The 23152-nt window shown below is 49.8% G+C and overlaps 1 protein-coding gene across 1 annotated transcript; it reads left to right on the top strand.

Moving 5' to 3' along the window:
* Nucleotides 1–13516: 13516 nt before the first annotated feature.
* LOC101777042 lies at nt 13517–13861 on the top strand. Its single transcript, XM_004986701.1, has one exon. It carries the CDS (start codon nt 13517–13519, stop codon nt 13859–13861), a length of 345 nt encoding a protein of 114 aa, XP_004986758.1.
* The last annotated feature ends 9291 nt before the right edge of the window (nt 13862–23152 follow it).

Here is a 23152-nt window from a genome sequence, read left to right as displayed (position 1 = left end):
CGCCGACCCTTATCCACCTCGCCCGAGGGCTCGGCTGTATCTCTTCTCTGACCCGAGGGTATCTGTGTAAAATTTTGAGCCTTCTCTGTGTTAAGTCTGAGGACCCCGGTACAGTTATTCTTTAAGTTTAAGGGCCAGATCATAAGTTTCTCCCCATCCGACCCTTTTATCCTATTCTCCACCAACTGAAGTTGGACTCCCGCACCTCTTCCTGTAGCTTTGCTACAAGTCCTGGGCTAAAGCTTGCAAGTGTTGTTGAAATAACCGTCTAAGTGCTAACTCCTACATTGCATTCGTGTAGAGCTACATCTCGTCGACGGCACCTACGAACTGCATCCGGTGCCAGAAGACAGAGCTTCATTTAAGCTTCATTTTTTAATAGTGGGCGGTGAAGGTGACCGGCGAGGCGGCGACCTGGCGGATGGCGGCGAGCTGGCGACCGACGGCGACGACGATGAGGTGAGGGCAGCCCTTCGCGCTCACAAGGGGAGCGAGTTTGAGTCGCTGACTCACCAAGAGATCCGAGAGAAGAGGAAAAGTCCAATGTGGAGATGAACAGGTTAATCCGTTAATGAAGAGGTTTTCACATTGGGCACAATTTTTGTATAGAAAATATGTATCGAAGGCAGAAAAGATTATGTTTCTGAGCTGGTGTCTGTTGACAGATGATTTGTGATCTGAGGTTCTTGGTTCAAAGTCCAACCATGACTATTTTTTAAACATTTTCGAATCCACTTTAATTTATTTTTTAGGATGCCACTTTAATTTCTTGATGAGGAGCATTCAATCAACGTATCTAGAAGCGCTTCTACCCTGATACCTATATGTCACGCTTTCTTGAGACATGTCAATACCATCCAACAACGTATCTAGATAATAATCATAGAAGCACTTTTATCAAAACATGTCAACAGCACTTTGAAATCGTATCTGAGTTGCAAGTTTTGAAGCGCTTTACTAAAGCGTGTTAACAACCATGTCTAATGGCGGGAGCATACAAAATATAGATACGCTTTCAATAGCATAGCAATCCAAGCGTGGCTACTACTATATTTTGTTGTTGTGTGTCCACTATATGAAGCCTTTTCAGGAAGGAAGGGGCCTCCTCGTCCCCCGTACATGGTTGTCATCGCCGCTCACAAATGGATGCACTGTCGAAGATTTGCTCGATGAGCCACCAAGGCCCCAAGGTGCTGGAGCACAAAGTTTGTAAGGTTTGTTGACTCCTAGAACTTACTCTCTCTCTCTCTCACTCTACTAATCTAGTACTAATCACTCTTCTAAGCTTGTGCTAATTATCTTGGATGATCACTTTAGTGCTTTTGTGGTATGGATGTGTTCTTGATGTGTCTTACACTGCAATGATCTTTAACACACTTCTACAACTCCAACTACGTGAGAAGAGGAGGTAAAAATAGCCCAACACTTCAAAGCTAAGGAGCTGTTGCTCCAAATGTAGTAAAAGTTAGTGAGTCACTGGATGATCCGATGGTTACCCTGGTTACTTTGAGTAGGTATCGTGTAACATCCTGCTTTTTAGAGCATTTAAAAATATGAACTTTTAAAATTTTTCTTTAAATATGAACTAAACTCCTCTTCCCGAAATATTCAAACCTAATTTACAAATCAACCATGCATTGAACCTACATATGTGATGCATTTGATTGTCTTAGAAATTCTACTCTAAATCCAACCCTCCAAATCATAGGAACTCAATTCCCAAAATCCTAGAACTAACGTTCAAATTTAATCTAAATACATCCACAAGGTCCCTTCCCAATCCTAGCTGTATTCATTAGACCTCAAACCTTTTTAAAAGATCTCATTTCTATGTCCATTCCAAACCCATACTCTATACCCTATTCAACTTGAAATACAATTCAAATTTATATCCAAAACCCTTACCTTATAAATGGAAAACCCCTATTCTGGCCCACCCTTCCCTTTTAGCCCGACCTCTTCTCCCTCTCTCCTGGCCCAACTCTCTCTCTGGCCTGGCCTGCCTCTCCCGCACCTACTAGCCCAGTGCGTACCCCTTCCAGCCTAACACCTGGGGCCCAGTTGGCTAGCCCACCACACCAGCTTGACTCACTTGACCCAGCGCTCCCTTCCCCTCACTCACCAGCACCGCCATCGTCCAGCGCCCGCCGTCGTGCCACACGGCCGCACCACTGCGCTGCCACGCCAAGCGCCACCACGAGTACATCTCCCCTCACAAGCCTTAGCTCCCAAGCAGCCTCGCAACAGTGCATCCTCGCCCCTCGCCTTGCATCACCTCCGATTGACCCAATCCCCGCCGGCCGCCGTTCATCCCCCCTCGCGACTGCATGCTGCACCCGCACCGGTGCTGCCGCGCTGCACGCCGTCATGCGGATGCCTCCTCCCTGCCAAACTTCGTTGCCAAGCAACGCCACCCCCCCTCCCTATCCCTTCCTGACACCCCCTGCCACCACCGTTGTACACCATTAATGACGGCCAACCTTATCTTGTTGCCGACCGTCGCATCCCTATCCTCCCCTCCCTCCCTTCCTTGGCCGCCAAGGAAGCTCCGCCGCGACGTGGCAGCCCCACCTCTCCTCCCCGCACCTACAAAAGGGGATAGAGGCCTCACCGACGCTCCTCACCTCTCATCGAGGTGGAGACACGGGCCGCGCCTAGCGCCACTGTCCCCGTCTCTCCGCTCCTCCTCTTCCCTCATGAGTGGCCAGGTGTGCCGCGCACACTGAAAGCGCTACCTCTGGCTAGCCCGCACGGTGGCGCGCATGGGTGCACGGTGGCGCCGCCCCGTCCCGACGGACGAAGGGGTACGCCCCATCCTTCTTTCGTAGCCCCTCTCCCCCTAACGTGTGGGCCTGCCAGCGAACATCCTGGCCCCACCATCCCTTCCTCCGTCCCCCTCGCCCATAAACCCGGCGCACCTGAACCACACAAACCCCGCGCCCCCAGTCCACGGCTATGGACTATCGGTCCATAGCACAGTACCCAAGCTACCCCCACCGCCGCGTCAGCAACACTTAAATTGCTATGCGCACCCAGCAACTACACACCAAACTTCACTTAGAGACCTTCCAAGCTTCCAAAAATTTCCCAAAATTTATCAAAAATACTAGGAAATATTTCAAGCCTACCAATGCCTTCCTTTGCCATTGTTCATCCCAAAAATCATATTATCTCTATACATCACCCTTTATTCTAGTAGGAAAGTCCTTTCTATCGTACGCAAGAAATCGTGTATGAGTCAGTCCTTTTCCAAAAAATCCCGAAAAATTCCTAAAAAATACTTCAAAGCCATTCAAGCCTATTCCTGCCTTTCTTTTCTATATTTCACCTCACACGAGTCCCTCCTCCATCTTTTACTAAGATCTTATAGCCCAACCTTATTAGGAAAGATGCTGCACCGCCTCCACCTGCCGCCATGCCCTATCCCCTAGGTGCCGGGTCGGGTTGAAATCGAGTGCGTCGTGCGGTCTCTAGCCACTTTGCCCACATTGTTAAATAGTACCTAGCTAGTTGTTCTTCGCTGTCCTATCATCGCTGCTAAACCCTATCGCTGCCACGCATTTGCTTGATCTTGCCCAACCCCGACCCCTTAAGGATCTGTCTAAAGCCTCTGGTCCATTCCACCACACAACCGTTATGCTGCCCAAACCAAACCCCAAATAACATCTAGGTATAGCCGTTATGCCGCCTGCCCAAAACCTCGAGTCCCATCCAAACACAGCCGTTACGCCACCCGACTGAAACCTTAGGTACCAACCCCATCTAGCCGTTATGCCACCCGATCAAAATCTCGATTATCATCCAAACCTAGTCGTTGTGCTGCCCAACCAACCCAAGGGAATTAATCATTGAATTCCCTAAGAATTTCCTGAAAATCCCACCACCAAACCCATTAATGGTTTAGAAACTTATTTCTAAATAATTAATGAATTATTCTTCGAATACCTGGGAATTCACCTTTAATTATCAGGTAATTCCCAAAATACTCATCCTTTTCCCTTCTTTCCATTTCTTAGGAATTGATTGGTGTATTGTTTTACTGATTGTTATTTTATACGCTTTTGCTAGCCGGTAGACGACCAGGCTCTACCCGAAGCCGAGGATCCAGAAGGCATGAAGCCAAGAACCTTGGTCGCCTAGGAAATGTTAAGGATTTTCGATGAAGGCAAGTTCCAACTCTTAGCTCATGATTTATCCTATTGAGTGCGAGAGTTAATAATATTGCCAATCTAATATGGATTGCATTATTTTCTTCTTAAGAACTATTTCTTTAAAATACGCGCTTGCTAGATTTCTCCCCTTTTCGCTATTGAAATGCCACATGCCATATAACCCTAGGAAACTACATTTCCATAAGCCATCCCATACTAGAAATACTAGGCTAGTCGAATCACGCCCCATAAAGGGGAATGAAACACCCGTTGGATCCTCGATGGAGAGGATCTAACAAAATATCATTTTATATTAAACAAGATACCGAGGAAGGGTTTTCTCATTGGGAAAGCATGAGTTAAAAGATGAAATAATAGCAATGACAACCCCTAAGGTGTATTTTAGACTTGGGAGTAAGGGGACGGCCTCAGTGGAGGATACTCCGTCCTAGAGCTTACTCCGATCATATAAGGACCAGTTCATTGGGAGAGTCTTTCTTGTGAAAAGTACAACCATACGTGCTAAAAAGGTACAGTCTTCGAGCGTGCTTGTTTATGTGAGGCCTTGGTTCAAACCCCGCTAGTTGAACCTAGTCATATGTCCCAAGGGGCCAAGGCGGGCAACGGATATGCTGGAGCAGGACCTTCGTAGAGTCCTAGGTCCGATCGGCACGGGTTGACTGTTTGGAGGGTTGGAGACCCTGAGGGCTTGAGGCCCTGTTTATATATTTGTGCACATTTCCCGGGAGAGGATCCGCAAGGCAGATGTTAGTAGCCGCTGTTTAGACCTCAGTATATCCATGTATGGACCTTGGGAATGCCGTCCAGAGTTGGATACAGGTGGGTATGGATCACGTAGGTTAGTACCACCTTTTTGCGAGGGTATGGGTTGATCGGACGTATGGGGAAAGTGTACACCTCTGTGCAAAGTATAATCTATTCGAATAGCCAAGGCTCACGATCACGAGCCCACTAAGTCAAAGCCCCCATGATTACCTCTTGAAGCTCTTTGGGAAAGGGGATTAGTATTTGGAAATACTAGAGGAAGGTCGATGGACTGGAATCCACAATAAAACCTGGGGACTGGTAGGGGAGGTAGTTTTTCCCCTCCAAGACCACCACTTTCATTCTATAAAATAATAGTAACCTTCTTAGAAAGTCTTTACAAAACTCACCTTTCTAAATTCACCTTGCATATGAGAGATGCTTTAGGCTTAGGATTATACCTATTAAGCTCTTCCTTGTCCACGTCCTGTAATGCATATAATTACTTAGTAATTGTTGAGACTTGATGAGTACCAACCATAAGTGTACTTAGTCTTACTTTCATCATACATGTTTAGGCCTCCAGGTGTTTAGACCATCTTGTTAGTGGATCGACACCACTTCACTGTGCTAAGGTGAAAACCTTTTCTTATTAAATTATACACCTTTTTGTTTCTTGAAATACTGAACTATGATGATAACTGTATTAGCCTATTGATTCAGGGACTAATACAGGTGATCAACGGGACTCCCGAAGGGAGGTGCCCATACATCGAATCATCCGGTGCACCCCTTTACACCATATAGCCATTGGATGCCTCATGCCCAAAAAATCTAATGCATTCATCAAACGCCTTGTCGGATCTTCTAGTGAACCTATATCACTTCAAGTCATATCCATGCTTGCTTCGAGGTTTGCCTTATTCACACGATTGATTTTCCAGTAACATCTTTAAATTTACTTCACTTCAAACCGTGGCTAGTGAGGAATATGGGTATCCAATGGGTCCCTACCGACCAGGATACTAGTCGGACCTGACAAGTGGTCTTGCCCGACCAGGTCGTGCGGGCTGAGGATATGAAGTTACTTGGAGTACAAGACAAGGCAACTAGACAATACAAATCTAGTCAGATATTGCGCAACGCGTATTATAGTCCGACTCAGATTACCTTCCATGTAACAACCAAGTAGGTTAGATTCAACTGGACTTGTACCCCTAAGTTGTCAGCCTATATAAGGCAGCCAAGGGAGCCTCCTGAGGGCAATACAATCCTAGCAAATGATCCCATCCAATCTCATACTAGCAATACAAACACCAGAATACAAGACGTAGGGTATTACTATTGGAGGCCCAAACCTGTCTAAAACTCCTATGTCCTTTGTGTTCTCATGATCACCTTCGAGTTCTTGGTTCCCTAATCATCTTCACCTACAAATCAACCACTTGGGTAACCCCCTGGTGGACTACCAGGCTTATAAATCCGACAGTTGGCGCGCCAGGTAGGGGTGATTGCGAGATCCTCCTAGCAACCTCGATGGTATCCCATCCTAGCGTTGTTTTCCCCGAGAGCATGAAGGACTACCTCGCTAACCCGACCTAGATTCACTTTGGGACCATGCCGGCGGATTCCGATCCCACGGCTTCTTCCATCGACTCGACAAACTTCCGTCGACTCAGCGCCCGTCTCCAGCTCAGTGTCCGTTGGATCTACTCTAGTGGAGCAAAACCTTCACCCAAGGATCATTGTGCCGCTTGCCCAGCAGGTTAGCGATCTCTCTCTCTCTCTCTCTCTCTCTCTCTCTCTCTGAGAGGGTTCCAGATCTACTCGCTGCGACCCGCCCATCCACGCCCTCCGACCTAATTGCGGGGCTAGATCGCATCAACAACACCATTGCTGAGTGCATAGATCTATCTGAGGTAGTGGTATGCTCAATCAGGTTGGCGCAGGGTCCTTCCCTCACTCCCTTCGGCATGAGGAACTCGGCTGTTGTCTTCTACATGAACCTTGCACAGTCCTTCCAGATCCAATCTGGAGACCCACCCGAACCCGCCCAGTCTCTGGACTGTGGTGAGTTTCAGGTCCCTCGCATCGTCTTGATGCCAAATCGCTACAGAAGCGACGACGAGAGCAACTCCTCCACACTCGATCGTGAAGCTTTCGTGGTCTCCGGTGATGAGCCACCCTAGGATGGCAAAACTTCTCTCAGGAAGGAGGCCACAACGCCAGGAACTAGAACCACGCGGCACGACGCCAACAGGAACAAGCCAACGCCCAACAGCAACCTGTTGCTAACGCGGAGGCAGCAAGAGATCAGCGCCAACCACTGGGCAACGATGGCGACAACGCCGACCAGAGCGGTGCTCGAGACACACGCAGGCATCCCGGACGTGCCCGCAACCTACTAGCCGACCTCAAGGAGGTCGGCCACAACATCTTCACTACACCTCAGGCCAACTTGGGGGCTGCGGTTGCCGACCTGGAGAATCTTTCTCACTCGGACCAAATCCGGCGGATCCGGGCACGACTCCAAATTGCCAACACCCAGATCAAAGAGTGGGCCCACAGTCGGTCCTCACACTACTAGTCCACAGCTACCCGGCACTCTCGGAGTCCATCCGAGCATAGCAGATCTAGCCATCACCGAGATGACCACCGCGTGGGAGGTCAGATGGAGCCCGTTCGGGAAGAAGAGGTGGAGCAACCCGCCAACCCAGCCGCCAACAATGATCATCAACCCAACAACCACGACAACCGTCGCCATGGCAGGAGAGGCGATGGCGAGGATTGCGACAGGAGAGGCGATGGCAAGGATCGTGGCAGACATGGTCGGCAACGTTACCTTCGTGAAGACCTGTGCGACCGCCACGACCGACGCAATCTCTACCCCGACCTCAACAACCATCATCAAGAGTGGGAAGAGGTGGAGCTCCGCCACTGTAACGTCCATAAAATTTACCAACTCAAATCACCCGCTAAAAATTTGTTTCAAAATCTTTCAACCGTTGAGCTCCCAAAAATCTCTTCCTTCCCGGCGACCCCGCCGTCCCGGCGCCCGTCGTGTCAGTCATCTTTTTCCGTTCCCGGCAAATTTCACTGCGTGCCCATCAAATCCGTCGCGCGTGCCTAACCAATCCCGAATTTTTTGCCGACCCTACCTCTCTTTTCTTCTCCTTTTTCCCTTCTCCTTTTTCTTTCTCTTTTCTTTTCTTCTTTTTCTTCCTTCTCCTCCTTCTCCTTTCTTCCTCCTTCCTCCTTCTTTCTTTCCTCTCCTTTCCCCTGGCACGTGCTTCCTCTGGCGCCTAGCGCCTGGCGCCGGCCGCCCGCACCCGACCCTTGGCGCCTAGCGCCTGGCCGCACCCACGCCTGGCACCTTGTGCCGCTCACCCGACACCAGCGTCCCGTCGCTCGCCCTAGCGCCCGGCGGCGGACCCGCACTGCTCGCCCTGGCGCAAGCGCCGATCGCTGGTCACCGCTGTCCTACGTCACGCCACGCTAGCCATCACCTCTGTGGACTTCCTGTGCTTCTCATCGACCGAGCTGTCCCCACCACGCCCTCCATGAGGTGCTCCGCTCCGGCACGCCACCGACTAGGATTCTCGACCTCCATTGAAGGCCCACCGGTTGTCGAGCTCCTCCCCGCCGGCTATAAAAAGGGCCATGCCTGGCCTCCCTCACCACTCCACCACCTCCCAGCTCGCCGCCCTTCGCCCCCGTGTGCCGCCCCCTCGCCAAGCGCCTCCGCCCTGCTGCCAGAACCACCACCGCCACCTCCATATCCACCGACACCGCCCCCCTTCTCCGGTTCCCATCCGCCCGAGGTGAGACCTCAAATGGGTTACCCACATTCTCCTCCACCTCCCCCGCCACTTGGCCCCACCGCCGACGAGGTAGGCCGGCCGGCCCACCGCGGGCCGCCCCTTTTCCCCAACCTCCTGTACCGGGTCAAGGAAGAAGAAGGGAAAACTTGCCTTCAATTTCAATCTAACCCCCTAGTTTCCCCTATTTGCAAACTGGCCCTCCCACCTCTCTCAAAGCAACCTCGCAGATACACCCTTCCACCTTTCAGAAATAATTACAAATAGGTCCCTGGTTCTCGCAGTTTAGTCCTAAACCTTGTTTTAAGCCCCTAACACTCCTCTAACTCGTCATTTCATGCGCCAAACTTCCTCCGATTGATCCCAAATTCGACCACGGCCTCCTCCCATATACTTCTACGAGGCATATCCAAATTTCATGAAAATACTCACTCCTTCAATTTTCCATTCCCATTCTCTGTTCGTAGCTCAACGGGAAAAATTTTAATTCTCTTTTATTTATTGTGTGCTCGATTGTGTGTGTTGTAGATCGCGGAGTACCCGAGGAGGAGCGCGAGGTGAAGTTTGACCACGAGCCCGAGCTCGAGGACTAGTACCACGAGCAGGAGCTCCTGGAAGGCTTTGAGAACGGCAAGGTCCAATCTCACCCTTTGATGCATATTTATCCTAGTTTTTGAAACACCACCTATTGGCCTATTTTAAAAATTGAATATTACTGCTGAGACATGGTTGGATAGCCACCCCTTGATTGTTATGATTATCCCTTGCTTGTCCTATAATTATCTCTATATATGACTTGCTCTATTTGGATGATAATTACTGCTAGAATGTTTAGAACCTTGTTACTCAATTCAATCATGACCGCCATGTGTTTTGTTAAAGAATAAATGTGTGAGTGTTTTAAAAAAGGGAAATTGGGTTTTTCGAAAGTAAAGGAAAGAAATGCTTAGATGAGATGGATGGGTGTTTCATGTGTGAAATGCCAATATGTTGGGCTCGTACCTTGGTGGTTAAGCAAGGTTGGGAAATATCCATCTCGTCACGGTTAAGGACCGAGGTTGATGTGTCATCTTGCCTAACCCAACCTTCGTACAACCACTCGACCGTTGTATGCGACAACGGCTTAGCATAAATCCCACTAGCTAAACTGTTAGTCTTCGGGTGAGTTGGTGAGCAACGGGAGCCTATGGAAAAGGAGTAAGATCTTTGTGACTTAGGTCTCGGTCAAGACCTCGTTGGTAGGTCGTTAACCCCTTGGTTGCTTCCGTGTGGACTAGTCAGTCTTAGCTAAGGTGGGTAATAGCTTTGTTAGGATCCGCACCGGCACTAAGGTGATCGTGCTACGGTATCCTACTTGTGGGAAAAGTGTACAATCTCTGCAGAGTTAAAACCTATCCAGGTAGCTGTGTCCATGCCATTGAACGAGTTACAGCTTGGTCACATAACTAGCACTTGGAGATGGATGGTTTTATGGTGTGTGTTGGAATTTGGAAGTGTCCAGCAGTTGTGCCATGAGCTATGGCGGACAGGGAGTTCGATAGCAATAAAAATTGGATCCTTTGTGTAGGATCAACCCCACTCAATGTTTAGGTTACTAAATGAAATGCTTGCGAAAACTCTTTTGAAAATGAACCCTTGCATGTGTTGAAAATCTAGTTTTATTGCAAATGAACCTTAAGCTCATCCTTGTTATATCCTGTGCATACTCTTGCTTGTATTTCCCCCTCTGTGGATGGGGTTGGACTTGTTGAGTACTTTCGTACTCACCCTTGTGTTGTTGCTTTAGAGGAAGACCCGGACTACGTCACCGAGGAATTCGAGTAGGAGGTCGTTTCCGCACCCAATGCTGCCTGTGGTGTTGGCCTTTGCAGGATGCTTCCGCTGACGCTTAGTTCCGATTGCAGCCCAGAGTCCGACTGGACTATAAGTTGGATTTGTATCGTTGTTGGTTTAGTTTTTCTTTGGGTGTGGCTTGCCCGCCCGCTCCTTTGGGAGTTGTATGGTTTTTGAACCATCGGTTGAATAGATGTGTTATCAGCCTCCTGGGACTGATATTTGTATCACATTTAGTCTCTACTTATGTGGGAACGCTTCAGGTGGTATCAGAGCCATCGTTGGCTATAGGACGCAACCATTAGGACCGGAAAAGCCTTTTTGACTAAAATAAACGATTTACAAAATTTCTTGCTTCCCCTGCTCAATTGCAAAACTGATTTACACCCTGATTCTTTCCAGATGGCCGAAGAAGGATGGGTCAACAGCCACTGCCTGGAGGAGCCCAGTTTTCCTAGATTGCTGTTCGCCTGCATGGACCGCCTCGGGATTTATGAGCGCCTGGAGTACACCAACAGGGAGTATGAGGACCGTGGAACTCTTCGGTGTGAGATGACCATCTACATCGGTAGAAGCAGCCGCTACTCCGACATTCAACCATGGAATGTGTCTGTCAATGGTTTTCGGCGGAAAGACACTTACCAAGTGGCAGCCCGGAAGGCTCTGTGCTACCTGTGCCAGATTTATGAGAGGCACATCGGCCGCACACCGATGAGATTTTACCCGCCTGTCAAGAAGAACCGCCCGATTTGGCTGGCCCGGGTGAGGACTTTGGAAGGACGTGGACTGCACGAGGACGACCCCACCGTGCTCCACATGGCTGCCTACCTTCTCACCTTGGATGAGCTCTACAATGAACAGACCGCACAGCTGAAGCAGCAGATTCGTAGAGCCGAGGACGCAGAAGTTATGGTAAGGAGGCTCCAGGTGAGGTTGGCAGCAACCGAGGCACGAGCAGCGGCCGCCCAAAGTAATGAGGCCGTCGCCGTTGAGGCCCTCAAGGAGGCCAAGGATCGGCACTCTCGGGAATTGAAGGATGCCCATCTCGCGAACCACGCGAGAAGGAAGATGTGGGTCGTTGAGGACGACGAGGCCCCGATCTTGGATGGGATTCCCGTTGCCCAAGGGTCTGGCAAATGGAAGAGCCCTGACGCTCCGCCAGCACCACCACCTACAGAGACTTCCAGGAGAAACTCCGAAGTCGTTGCCCCACCCTCGGTGGAGGACGATGTGCTGGCACTCCTCGTTCCGCCGGAAGACCACTCAGTTCAGGATGAAGAATCGCCCCGCGAGTAGAATGCCCCACCTAGAGTTGTACCCCTAGTCAAGAAGTCGTCCCGAGTCTAGAGTTGTACCCCAGTTGTGTTGTTTTATCGGTCGTGTAGTGCGTGTTTTGGCCTCACCCCAAGAGTTGTAACCGTCCTGGTAAAATAATAAAATCGTTTGTGCTTGTTGTTTGTTAGTCTGTGTCCTTGTCGATAGGAGGTGGATTCTGTCTTTTCGAAAACATGAGTTAATTAACTAAACATCACTTTAAATCCAAATCCAAGTCTCATGAAAATTCGCTCAATCTGCAGATGCCTCCGTTGACGATGAACATCGAGGCCTACATCGACGATGTGGTTGTCAAGACAAAGGATGAGGAAAGCTTCATAGCCGACCTCGCGGAGACCTTCAATAGCCTCCGAGTCTATCGCTGGAAACTCAACCCGGGCAAGTGTGTCTTTGGTGTCCTGTCTGGAAAGTTTCTAGGCTTCATGGTCAGCCAGCGTGGCATCGAGGCCAATCCTGTCAAGGTGGATGCAATCAGAAACATGGTGAAACCATCCAACAAGAAAGATATCATGAAGCTTACGGGCATGATGGCAGCCCTTAGCCGCTTGATCAGCAAACTCGAAGAAAAAGTTCGCCCTTCTTTAGGCTGTTCAAAAAGGTGGACAAATTCGAGTGGGATGACGAGGCCAGCAAGGCACTCGAAGAGCTCAAAGCTTTCCTCACTACTTTCCCCATCATGACAGCCCTAACTGACCAAGAAATGCTTCACCTCTACATCTCTGCAATGACACACGTTGTCAGCACCGTGCTAGTTGTCGAACGTGAAAAGCCCAACCATGTGCAGCGACCAGTGTACTACGTTAGTGAGGTCGTCAGCGACTCCAAGATCCACTACACACAGGTTCAGAAATTGCTCTATGCAGTTCTGATCTCATCAAGAAAGATCCACCACTACTTCCTGTTGCACAAGATCCGGGTGGTATCCTCATACCCCATCGGCGAAATCCTCCACAACAGGGATGTCAAAGGCCGCGTTGTCAAGTGGTCTGTGGAGCTCGGCGAGTTCAAACTCAATTTCTACCATGTCATGGGATCAAGTCACAGATCCTAGTTGACTTCATGGCCGAGTGGATAGAGATCCAGAAGCCGCCCTCTCTGGAGAGACCTGAACACTAGACTATGTAGTTTGATGGCACCCTCAATCTCGAAGGAGCCGACGCGGGGGTCCTATTCATATGCCCCCAAAGGTAAGCAGCTCAAGTACATGCTCCAGATCCACTACAAGGCCATGAACAATGGTGTTGAGTACAAAGCTCTCATCCATGGCCTCCGCATCGCTGTTTCCTTAGGGATCAAGAGCATCCTTGCATTTGGCGATTCCAAGGTCGTCATCGAGCAAGTTAACAAGAACTGGGACTGCACCAAGGAGTCTATGGACACTTACTGCATAGAAATCCGCAAACTTGAGGCCCACTTCCATGGTCTTCAGTTCCACCATGTCCCCAGGGACCATAATCTCGCCGTCGATGTCCTGTCCAAGCTCGGCTCCAAACATGCACAGATTCCGGCCGGTGTCTTCATACAAGATCTCTGGAAGCCTTCCATCAAGATTCTAGACCCAGACCAGATCAACAACAACGCTGAGGCTCCAGTGGACCCAAACCTATCGACGTCATGATGATCGAGGTAGAAGAAGACTGGCGCACTCCGTTCATAGCCTTGATCACCGACCAAATGGTGCTAGAAGACAAGATCGAACATGAAAAATTAGCTCAGCGCAGCGCAAACTACATCGTCATCGGCAAGGAGCTCTACAAAAAGGCCGCATCCACAGGCATCCTGATGAAATGCATTCCTCGCAACGAGGGCATCAACCTCCTTCACGAGATCCACTCTGAAACATGTGGGAACCAAGTTGCCTCGGGCACCTTGGTCAGCAAGGCATTCCGCTCCGCTTTCTATTGGCCAACAGCGGTAGCTGATGCAAAGGAGCTCATCCAAAGGTGCAAAGGGTGTTAATTCTTCTCAAAGCAGCAACATCTACCGGCCTAGGCCCTGCGCACCATCCCATCATTCTGGCCCTTTGCATGCTGGGGGCTAGATATGGTCGGACCGTTCAAGACCGCTTCGGGTGGCTACACCCATATCTTCATGGCAGTTGACAGATTCACCAAGTGGATTGAGGTCAAGGCTATCACAACATTGAGTCGGCCAAAGCCACTCAGTTCATGGAGGAAATTACACACCGCTTCGGTGTGCCAAATAGGATCATCACTAACCTTGGCGCGTAGTTCACAGGCTCCGAGTTCTGAGACTTCTACCAAGCCAACCTCATCAATGTATATTACTCGTGAGTAGCGCACCCACGCTACAATGGTCAGGTCGAACGTGCGAATGGCATGGTCCTCCAATCCCTCAAGTCTCACATCTTCAACGACGCGTCCAAGTACACCACCAAGTGGTTGCATGAGCTACCCCATGTTATTTGGGGTCTGCGAACCCAGAAGAGTCGTGCTGCCGGCTATACCCTTTTCTTTATGGTGTATGGCTCTGAGGCCGTCTTGCCATTTGACGTGGCCTTTGGTACCCCACGCATCCAGTACTATGAGGAAGGCGAGGTAGAAAAAAGCTGGTGGGTTGACATCGACAGCCTTGAAGAGCATCGCGTGGCAGCCCTCAACCAGCATGCACGCCATGAGTAGCAGATACGGCGCTACCACGATTAGAACGTCAGGAAACACTCCTTCAACATCTGTGACCTAGTGCTTCGCCGGGTCCAGTCTACCAAGGACATGCAGCAACTGGCCGGCCCCTAGGAGGGCCCCTTCATCATCAAAGAAGTCATCCAGCCAGGCACCTCCAATGGGCAGACGGCTCAGGCGTCCCCAATCCTTGGAATATCGAGCATCTAAGGCGTTTCTACCCCTAGATTCAAAAGCTATGTACCATGTTTCCCCTTGCATTGAATAAATAAAACCTCTGTGGTTCTTTGCATACCTACTGCCTTACTATTCCTTTTTGCCCGAGCTGTTCCTGGGTCTGTCCGACCTGTTAGATAGACTGCTCGCTCTCAAGCTCGGGGGCTACCCCCAGGCACCGACCTTCGAGTCCCGCATCTTTCTCCTCCCTTTCTCGAGGCAATACAAGTAACTCATGTGGTCGGGTCCCAGCTCGCGAAACCTAGACAACCTTGCATTCACCCCTCCTGCAAGCTCGAGATCCGGTCTCAGCAGGACACTAGTCAGGCAAGGCTAGGCGCTTAGCGGCTGGAAGCCTCAGCTACACATTGTCCTGTCATATACACCAAGGGAGGAATGGAGACTCTTCTTTTCACCGCATATGATTAAGATCATTGCATCGCATATTTCATCGCACAGTTTGATACACCTTAAAATTTCTCCCTATAGGTCCAAGTCATTTACAACACTCTCCGCCACATCCTGGTACTGGTCAGCTAGCTCTGGAATCAAGTTCGCGTTGAAGTCGGTGGCGACTCCTGTCGCAACGCGCTCTAAGGCAAGCCGCGGGAAGTGTGACGCCAACGGAGCGAAGGCGTTCTTGATGCATTCCACCGTAGTGTCCTTCAGCAGTGCTTTGAGCCCACCTGGTGCTGCCTTGAGACAATCCAACAGTTGCGTTGGTGTGGTTGGGTCGGCATCCGGTTGGACAATGTCCATCACATAGCCGGCCGCCTTCCACAGATCCTCCAGCTCCACTTCCAGCCTTGCAATTACATGTTGGTCATTCTGAAGACTACTTACAGTAGCTTCTAAGCAGCGCTTGGTTTTCTTGCGCGCGTTGGCCTCATAGGTTAGCTTCTGCTTTACTACATATTCATGGTTGACCGCCGTATCATGCTCTTGCTGGAGGCGCGCATTGGAGTCCTCACACTTCTTGAGGTGCTGCTGGAGTCTTTGCTCCCCTATCGCGGCTTCTGCTTACTCAATCAAGTCCACATAAACATCAAGGCTACAAGGACAAAACTGATTAAAACAGGTCGGCATAGCATACCTCTCATGTGCGAAGCTAGAACATCCTTTTCTAGGTCCCTCTACAGGAGCTAGTCGGTGGCGTCCTCCTTGGCCTTCTTGAGCTCGGCCTCAAGGCGCTCTGCCTTCAGGAGACAATGCTCGGCTCTCTGGGTCCCTTTCACCCTCTTCCGCGCACGCGCGGCTAGACCCTATTTTCATCTCAAACATTCAGAATACTGTAAAGAAACCGGATTTCAAATACAAGTCGGGCGGCGTACTTACAGACACCAGCTCGCCGACGTCCTAGGATGCTTTCCGAAGCTTGAGAAGGTGAAGGACCGGAAAGGCGACCAGAGGCGGGGGGTGAATGGGAGCTGATTCAAATTTTCTCAAAGAACCTCGGCTAAAATCTCAAACAATCCACAAACCTCTCTTCTAGCAAAATCAAGTCCACTTAGCTATGCACGAGCTAATAGACCTAGGAATGCTGCTAGAAACTCAATTTAAGACTAGCGGAAGCAAGAAGGAGCCCAAACAAGTATTGGAAGAACAAATTTGAAAACCAACACTAAGGTTCGGAAAATTCCGAAAAATCCTTCGGGAAATTCCGGACTTTCGGAAATTTTTGAAAAAACCTTTGGAAAATTCTGCAACTTTGGAAATTTCCAGAATATTCTGGAACTCCAAAAACAACCTTCGTGAGAAAGGTGGAAAAATTAAAAACTCAATCAAACGACCTCCAAAAATTATGAAATTTAAACCATAGACTCACAACAACATACCAAAGGTATTCCCAAAGGCTCAAGTTGAAAAGCTCAAGAATTGGTCACCAGATTAAAAGGATTTGGGATGGGCACAAGAAAGGGGATTTTTGGAAAATCTCAAAATTCAAGGTGCTCGTGCATGGATTTGCTAGAGGATCATCCTAGATGTTCTTATATATATCCTAGCACTGATTTGCTCCAAGAAAAACACCCCAAATCGCTGCCAATCACAAAGACAAAAAATCCCAAAAATACCTCCAAAAATACCAAAAAAGATAAATTTCATATTCAAAGAGGATGGAACAAGATGGAACGAAATTGATCTTTGCATTACTTCACCATGTTCGGTTACAAGCCACTCCTAAGCACAATCAAAATTAGGATGGCAAAAAGATCAAATCAAAGATCCTTCCTCTCTCCCTCTCTCCCTCTACCAAAGGCTCTCACAAACAAATGAGTAAACCCCACCGAAAACAACCAAACAGATGGCTACCCTAACAACCCTCCCACAAATATATAGGCATCCGAAAAATGACTAGAATGTCCTTACATGAAGCACACAACTCAAATAACCCCAGGGGTAAAATCATCCAACTTTTTCCTCGTGTATCGGACGGACCCGGCACCTTCACGACTTCGCTTCGCCTCGATGCAAGCTTCACAATGGTGCCACGCAATCCTCCGACTCAATGTCGTCTAGCCGCACCGGACTTATCCCCCGATTTTGAGGCCAAACCGGTCAAACCCTCCTGCACACCCTGCATGCATGACTCATCCCTGGCTTTGAGGCCAAAACGGTCAAAACCCTCTTGCACGCTACGCACGACGTGACTCACCGATGTCGACGCGTGTCCGACCTCTGCCAAGCCTTTGACGCCTCCAAGTCTTTTGCTCCCGCCTCCCGGGCCGCCTACTCGACTCGCTTCCATCCCGCTTGACTCGACCGACACCATCTCCATCATTGTCCGTGTACTCTTACTCTTTCGTGCACCATATGGATCGCCCATGACTCCGCCCAGACTCCTCGGATCCCTCAGTCCAAGCCTACTCGTGTCCACCCTTCATAGCTCTAGTACATCGACATGAACCTTTCGCTTGACCTTCACCTCATGTCATCGACCGCCATGTCGCATCCTACACCTGCACATCACAAGCCAAGAGATACAACACACAACATATGGTTTACACAAACACCACAACACAACACATCCGGTTAGCCGTTAGCATAATCATACACATATGAAATATGAATTCAACCGGTAAAGCCTCAAATCATCTAGTCAATCACTCATCACAAATAGACCAAGGCACATCTCAACTTGGTCTCTCAGAAGGTCTTCCTTATCCCGCACTGTGTCCTCAGCTTAGTCCATGTCAGAGAAGTCCTCGGTGTCAGACTCACTTTCATGGAGTACACCAAGGTCAACATCCTTGGTGGGCCTCTTTGGTGGCAGGTCATCCTCGGGCAGTTGCTCCTATTGAGGCTCGACTCTGGTCCCCTCATCAGCCACCTTCTTGACCTCGGGGTCGACCATAGTAATGTGTGCAGCCCTGGAGCCGGCTTCATTCTATTGTGGTGTGGAGTCGGCGCAACTATCTCTATCAGCTCTGGCCTTCGGGGGCGGCAACTTCTCCACGGTGCAACTGCTTGTTGCCTCGGTCTGGGCCGAGCAGCTGGTCAGCTACGCACCACCGTCATCGGCCAGCACGGCGGTTCTGCATCGCCAATACAACAAGCAATTCAAACAAATTAGTCAGCAACAGTAACTACAACACAGACGGCATAAGCAATTCGCACTTACAGGGTGCCCTTCTTCTTCACCCGGTACTTGGGGCTCAACGGTGGTGGCGGTGCCGACGTATCTTCGCTGGACCTACAACGGATCTTCACTTTCAGCACTTCCTTGACACACGCCGCGTCAGCCATGGTGGTTTCCTAGAGCTCCAACTTCTTCTTCTTCGTAGGAGGGCTTGGCGTGTCGGATTCCTGGTCCGCCTCACTAGTTGACCTAACTGTGGAGGTCATGCTCGGGGCGGCCTTCTCCTTCCCCTTCCCCTTCTTGTCGGCCATCTTCATCTTCGTGAAGATTAGCTTCTACGATTTGGAGGCGGGCTGCTTGCGCATGGCTTGCCGTGTCAGACGTCCAACCGGCTCAGCGCCTTGGGCCTGGCCAACCCCTTCTTTCACACCCTCATCCGACCTAATGGAGGAGTCAGACTCCCACTGAAGGTTGGCAGGTGGCATGTTGGGCACATCGGTCGGGCGAATCTTGGGTCCCCGCTGCTCGACCCCCCCCCCCCAAGGCATTGGTGCTGGGGAAAAGTATATAAATACATCGTCCTGGTCAATGCACAGATACATTCAGAAACATCACACAAAGACATGTAGTATGTCATGTCAACGCCATTGAAAATCTTACCGGGTTGGATGGCGGCCTTTTCAATGAAAATGCCTTGGGGCAGTTCTTGTTCCTAATGACACCCACGAAGAACTCGGACACCCAGTTGATGATCTCCTTTTTGGGCACCTTGCGCTGGACCTCCAAGGTTGGGTCCTCCGGCCCTGAGTATTCATATGCCGGGTGTACTTGGGCTGCATCAGCCTCATGCTGAAGTTAATCCTATGGCTCCGGCTGTCAGTCCCCGTGATTTTAGGTTAGCAATCTTCGCCAACAGTTCGTTCACTTGGATTTGCTCCTTTGAGGTCGGCTGATTCGACCATTCAGACATAACAGTTGGCTCGTACCCTATGCGTGGTGGTAGCTCAGGCTATTGATTGGCAATGGTGAAGCACTCCTTGTGCCAACCCTTGTTGGAGTCCTTTAGCTGCAGATCAAAATACTCCTGCACCTTTTTCGCCCGAAGAGAAAAAACACACCCACCAATCACTCTCTGCTTCCCTTTGGTGGATACAATCTTCAATTGGTACAAGTACCTCCACAGATCAAACTGCAGGAGGATGCCCAGATATGCCTCGCACAGATGGATAAATATGGCAATATCAAGAATGGAGTTGGGATTTAGATGTACCAATTCAATCCGGTAGTAGTACAGAAGACCCCGGAGGAAGTCTCCGCACGAGATCCCGAATCATGGCTCAAAGAATGGTGTGAAGACCACCGTCTCCATCTTGTCCTCCATCAAAAAATCTTGGCCAGCGGTGGGCTTCCAATCCAGTAGTGCCTGTGGCCTGAAGAGGCCCCATCGACGAGGGCCTGGATGCGTTCCTGGGTCATCACGGATTTCACCCACACCATCATTGGCTTGGGGATGTTTGCCTGCACCATTTCTTCAAGCTCTAAACCTTGAGATTTAGATCTAATGGTGGCTAGGGTTTTGATGCGCATCCGGAGGCATGGTGGCTCGAGCGACGATGGTGGAATGCGCGCGAGTAGAATGGGACTTGTGGCGACGTGGCCTAGGGTTTGCAAGCATAGTGGCGAGGAGCTTAGTGGACTGTGGCGGCAGCACTGCGAGTGTTACAGATGGAAACGAAATGGCAGTGTGACCCCTCACACTTTTGAGGGGCGTGATAGCATAACTTACAGATGGAATTAGCGGGCCTCCCGTTATTGCGGCACAATGCGCTGGGCGGAATCTATGAGGATCTTTTTAACACGGCATGCGTGGGATGGAATCTACTGGTTATCCATTACACTTTCAATGGCGTGCCTCCATGGCTCTGCTAGTCCTCATCCTTGGGAGCTGAGCGTTTATTTTAGGTCAGCGTGCTTCCACGGCTCCGCCAGTCCTTGTTCTCGGGGGCTAGGCACCTATTTCAGGTCGGTGCGCCTCCGTGGCTCTGCTAGTCCTTGTCCTCGGGGGCTGGATGCCTATTTCAGGTTGGCGCACCTCCACAGCTCCGCTAGTCCTTGTCCTCGGGGGCTGGGCACCTATTTCAGGTCGGCGCGCCTCCGTGGCTTCGTCTGTCCTTGTCCTCGGGGGCTGGGCGCCTATTTTAGGTCGATGCGCCTCCGCGGCTTTGCCAGTCCTTGTCCTTGAGGGCTAGGCACCTATTTCAGGTCGGCGCACCTTCGTGGCTCCGCTTGTCCTTGTCCTCGAGGGCTGGGCACTTATTTTAGATCGGTATGCCTCCACGGCTTTGTCAGTCCTTGTCCTCGGGGGCTGGGCGCCTATTTTAGGTTGGCGCGCCTCTCCGGCTCCGCCAGTCTTCATCCTCGGGGGCTGGGCACCTATTTCAAGTCGGCGTGCCTCCATGGCTCCGCTAGTTCTCGTACTCGAGGGCTGGACACCCTATTTCAAGTTGGCATGCCTACATGGCTCCGCCAGTCCCCGCACTCGGGGGCTGGACACCCTATTTCGAGTTGGTGTGCTTCCACGGCCCTATCAGCCCCCACATTTGGATGTAGGGACACACACACATGCACGCACGCACACACACACACACACACACACACACACACACACACACACACACATATATATATATATATATATATATATATACTCAACTACAACCATATTCCTTGGAATGATTATTGGCAGTGCATGTTACAAATGCCTATGGCAAGTCTGAAATAGCTAATATCCCAGGATACCGGCTAAGAAGTTACAATACAAAAAAGTTACACGGAACACCTCCCTCCTAACGGTATCTCCGAGAAGCTTGCGGGGTTCGTGATACAGCCTCGTCACGAGGATTTTTCTAGCATCATTACCTCTTAACTTCAACAAAGAGACTGCGAAGGGAAGGAGCATCCTAGTTTTCCTCACGAGAATTCTTCTGGCATCAGGCGACCAGGCGGGTGCTATTCCTATCAAACACTACAAGTTTCCAGCCTACGAGTGCTATTATTCGGGCCATACCTCTTCATGCTGAATGCTAGTCTATTTATAGCATGGTCGCTGGTTCACAACCAAGGTGCTACAATGGGTCTGTGAGGGCTCACGACAAAATTCTCCCAATTCAAGGTTGCACTATTTTCACGAGATGCTTGGTCTTACTTCAATAAAGGCCGACAGGAATCTTACAGTTGCTCAGGTGGTGCAGTATTTGTGGACATGCATCTTTGTCGTGTCCCCATTGTCCATCCTTATCTTCAAAGAGTTAGGCGTGTATTTTTGGTCAACGGGTCCCCGTGGCTGCGCCTATACTTGTGCTCGGGCACTAGGATCTGCTTCAGGGATCAACTTTTTCTTCTTGACCATTGGACCGATGATCCTAATCGCTTCAATGCTCGGGAGCTACTCGTATGGAGTGCGTCTTGCGATGCCCTCCATATCCTTCGCCCCGACCTACTGGATGCCAGCATCCATCAACTCGGTGCTCGACTTCGCTCTGCGTGTTGGCTCTACGTTCGCTCAAAATTTCTTCTTTTTTGAGCACTGCATAGCCTCTCCGTCACCATGACGCCATCGCAGCTTCAACCGACTTCATTTCAAGCTTCATTGCGATGATCTCAAGTTCCTGTTCGCCTACACATCACTCAGGGGCTTGAGAGATATGGGTACCCCATGAGTCCCTACTGACCAGGATACTGGTCGGACTTGATAGTGAGCCCGCCCGACCAGGGCGTGCGGGCTGAGGACATGAAGTTACTTGGAGTACAAGACAATGCAACTAGACAGTTCAAATCTACTTGGATATTGCGCAACGCATATTATAGTCCAACTCAGATTACCTTTCACGTAGCAACCGAGTAGTTTAAATTCAACCCGACTTGTAACCCTAGGTCGTCAGCCCATATAAGGTGGCCAAGGGAGCCTCCCGAGGGCAATCCAATCCTAGCAACCGATCCCATCCAATCTCATACCAGCAATACAAACCACCAGAATACAGAACATAGGGTATTACTCTCCGGAGGTCCGAACCTGTCTAAAACTCTCGTGTCCTTTGTGTTCTCGTGATCACCTTCAAGTTCTTGGTTTCCTAATTGCCCTCACCTATAAATCAACCACTTGGGTAACCCCTAGTGGATTGCTGGGCTTATAAATCCGATAGCTAAGTTCATTTCTCTAACACATACAAATCCCGAGCTGGATTATCTAGTGACTTGGACTTAGCATATTTTTGTAGTGTATTGATCCATTCGATACTTCTTCCGACGTACCCTATTGGATAATCCGTTGAATAGCACTTCCATCTCTAGAAATGTTTCCTCTCTGAGTGAAATTCTGATGAATACTCCGATGCACCATCCAGTGACCTGATGCCCCATCGGATATTCCAATGTCTTTGTTTGGTGCTTGTTTTTCTTCATTTCTCGTTAGATTTCTACTACAACTTGGACATCATAGAATAATTCTAAGTCCTTCATTTTATCATGGATTCTATCCTGGGGAATTATAAAGCCTATAAATGCTTGGTGAACTGTTAGTCATGATAACTATGTTGTTGTTCAGTCACGAAAATCACAATTAGTGGTCTAATGGGGCTATATTTCTTATAGAGGAGATGAACCCATGAAGGGTGAAGTGACCGCCAACCAGCAGGGGAACTAAGAGTGGTGGAACCAGGCTGACCAAATCTCTCACCAAACATGAGGACCACCCTTGTCCTTGAAGTTGTTGGCAAGACCTTACACGGCGCATCTAGGTTCCACTTATTAGCATCC

The sequence above is a fragment of the Setaria italica genome, chromosome IX (assembly GCF_000263155.2).
Source record: "Setaria italica strain Yugu1 chromosome IX, Setaria_italica_v2.0, whole genome shotgun sequence".
Lineage (NCBI taxonomy): Eukaryota > Viridiplantae > Streptophyta > Magnoliopsida > Poales > Poaceae > Setaria > Setaria italica.
This window is presented reverse-complemented; position numbering and strand designations above follow the sequence as displayed.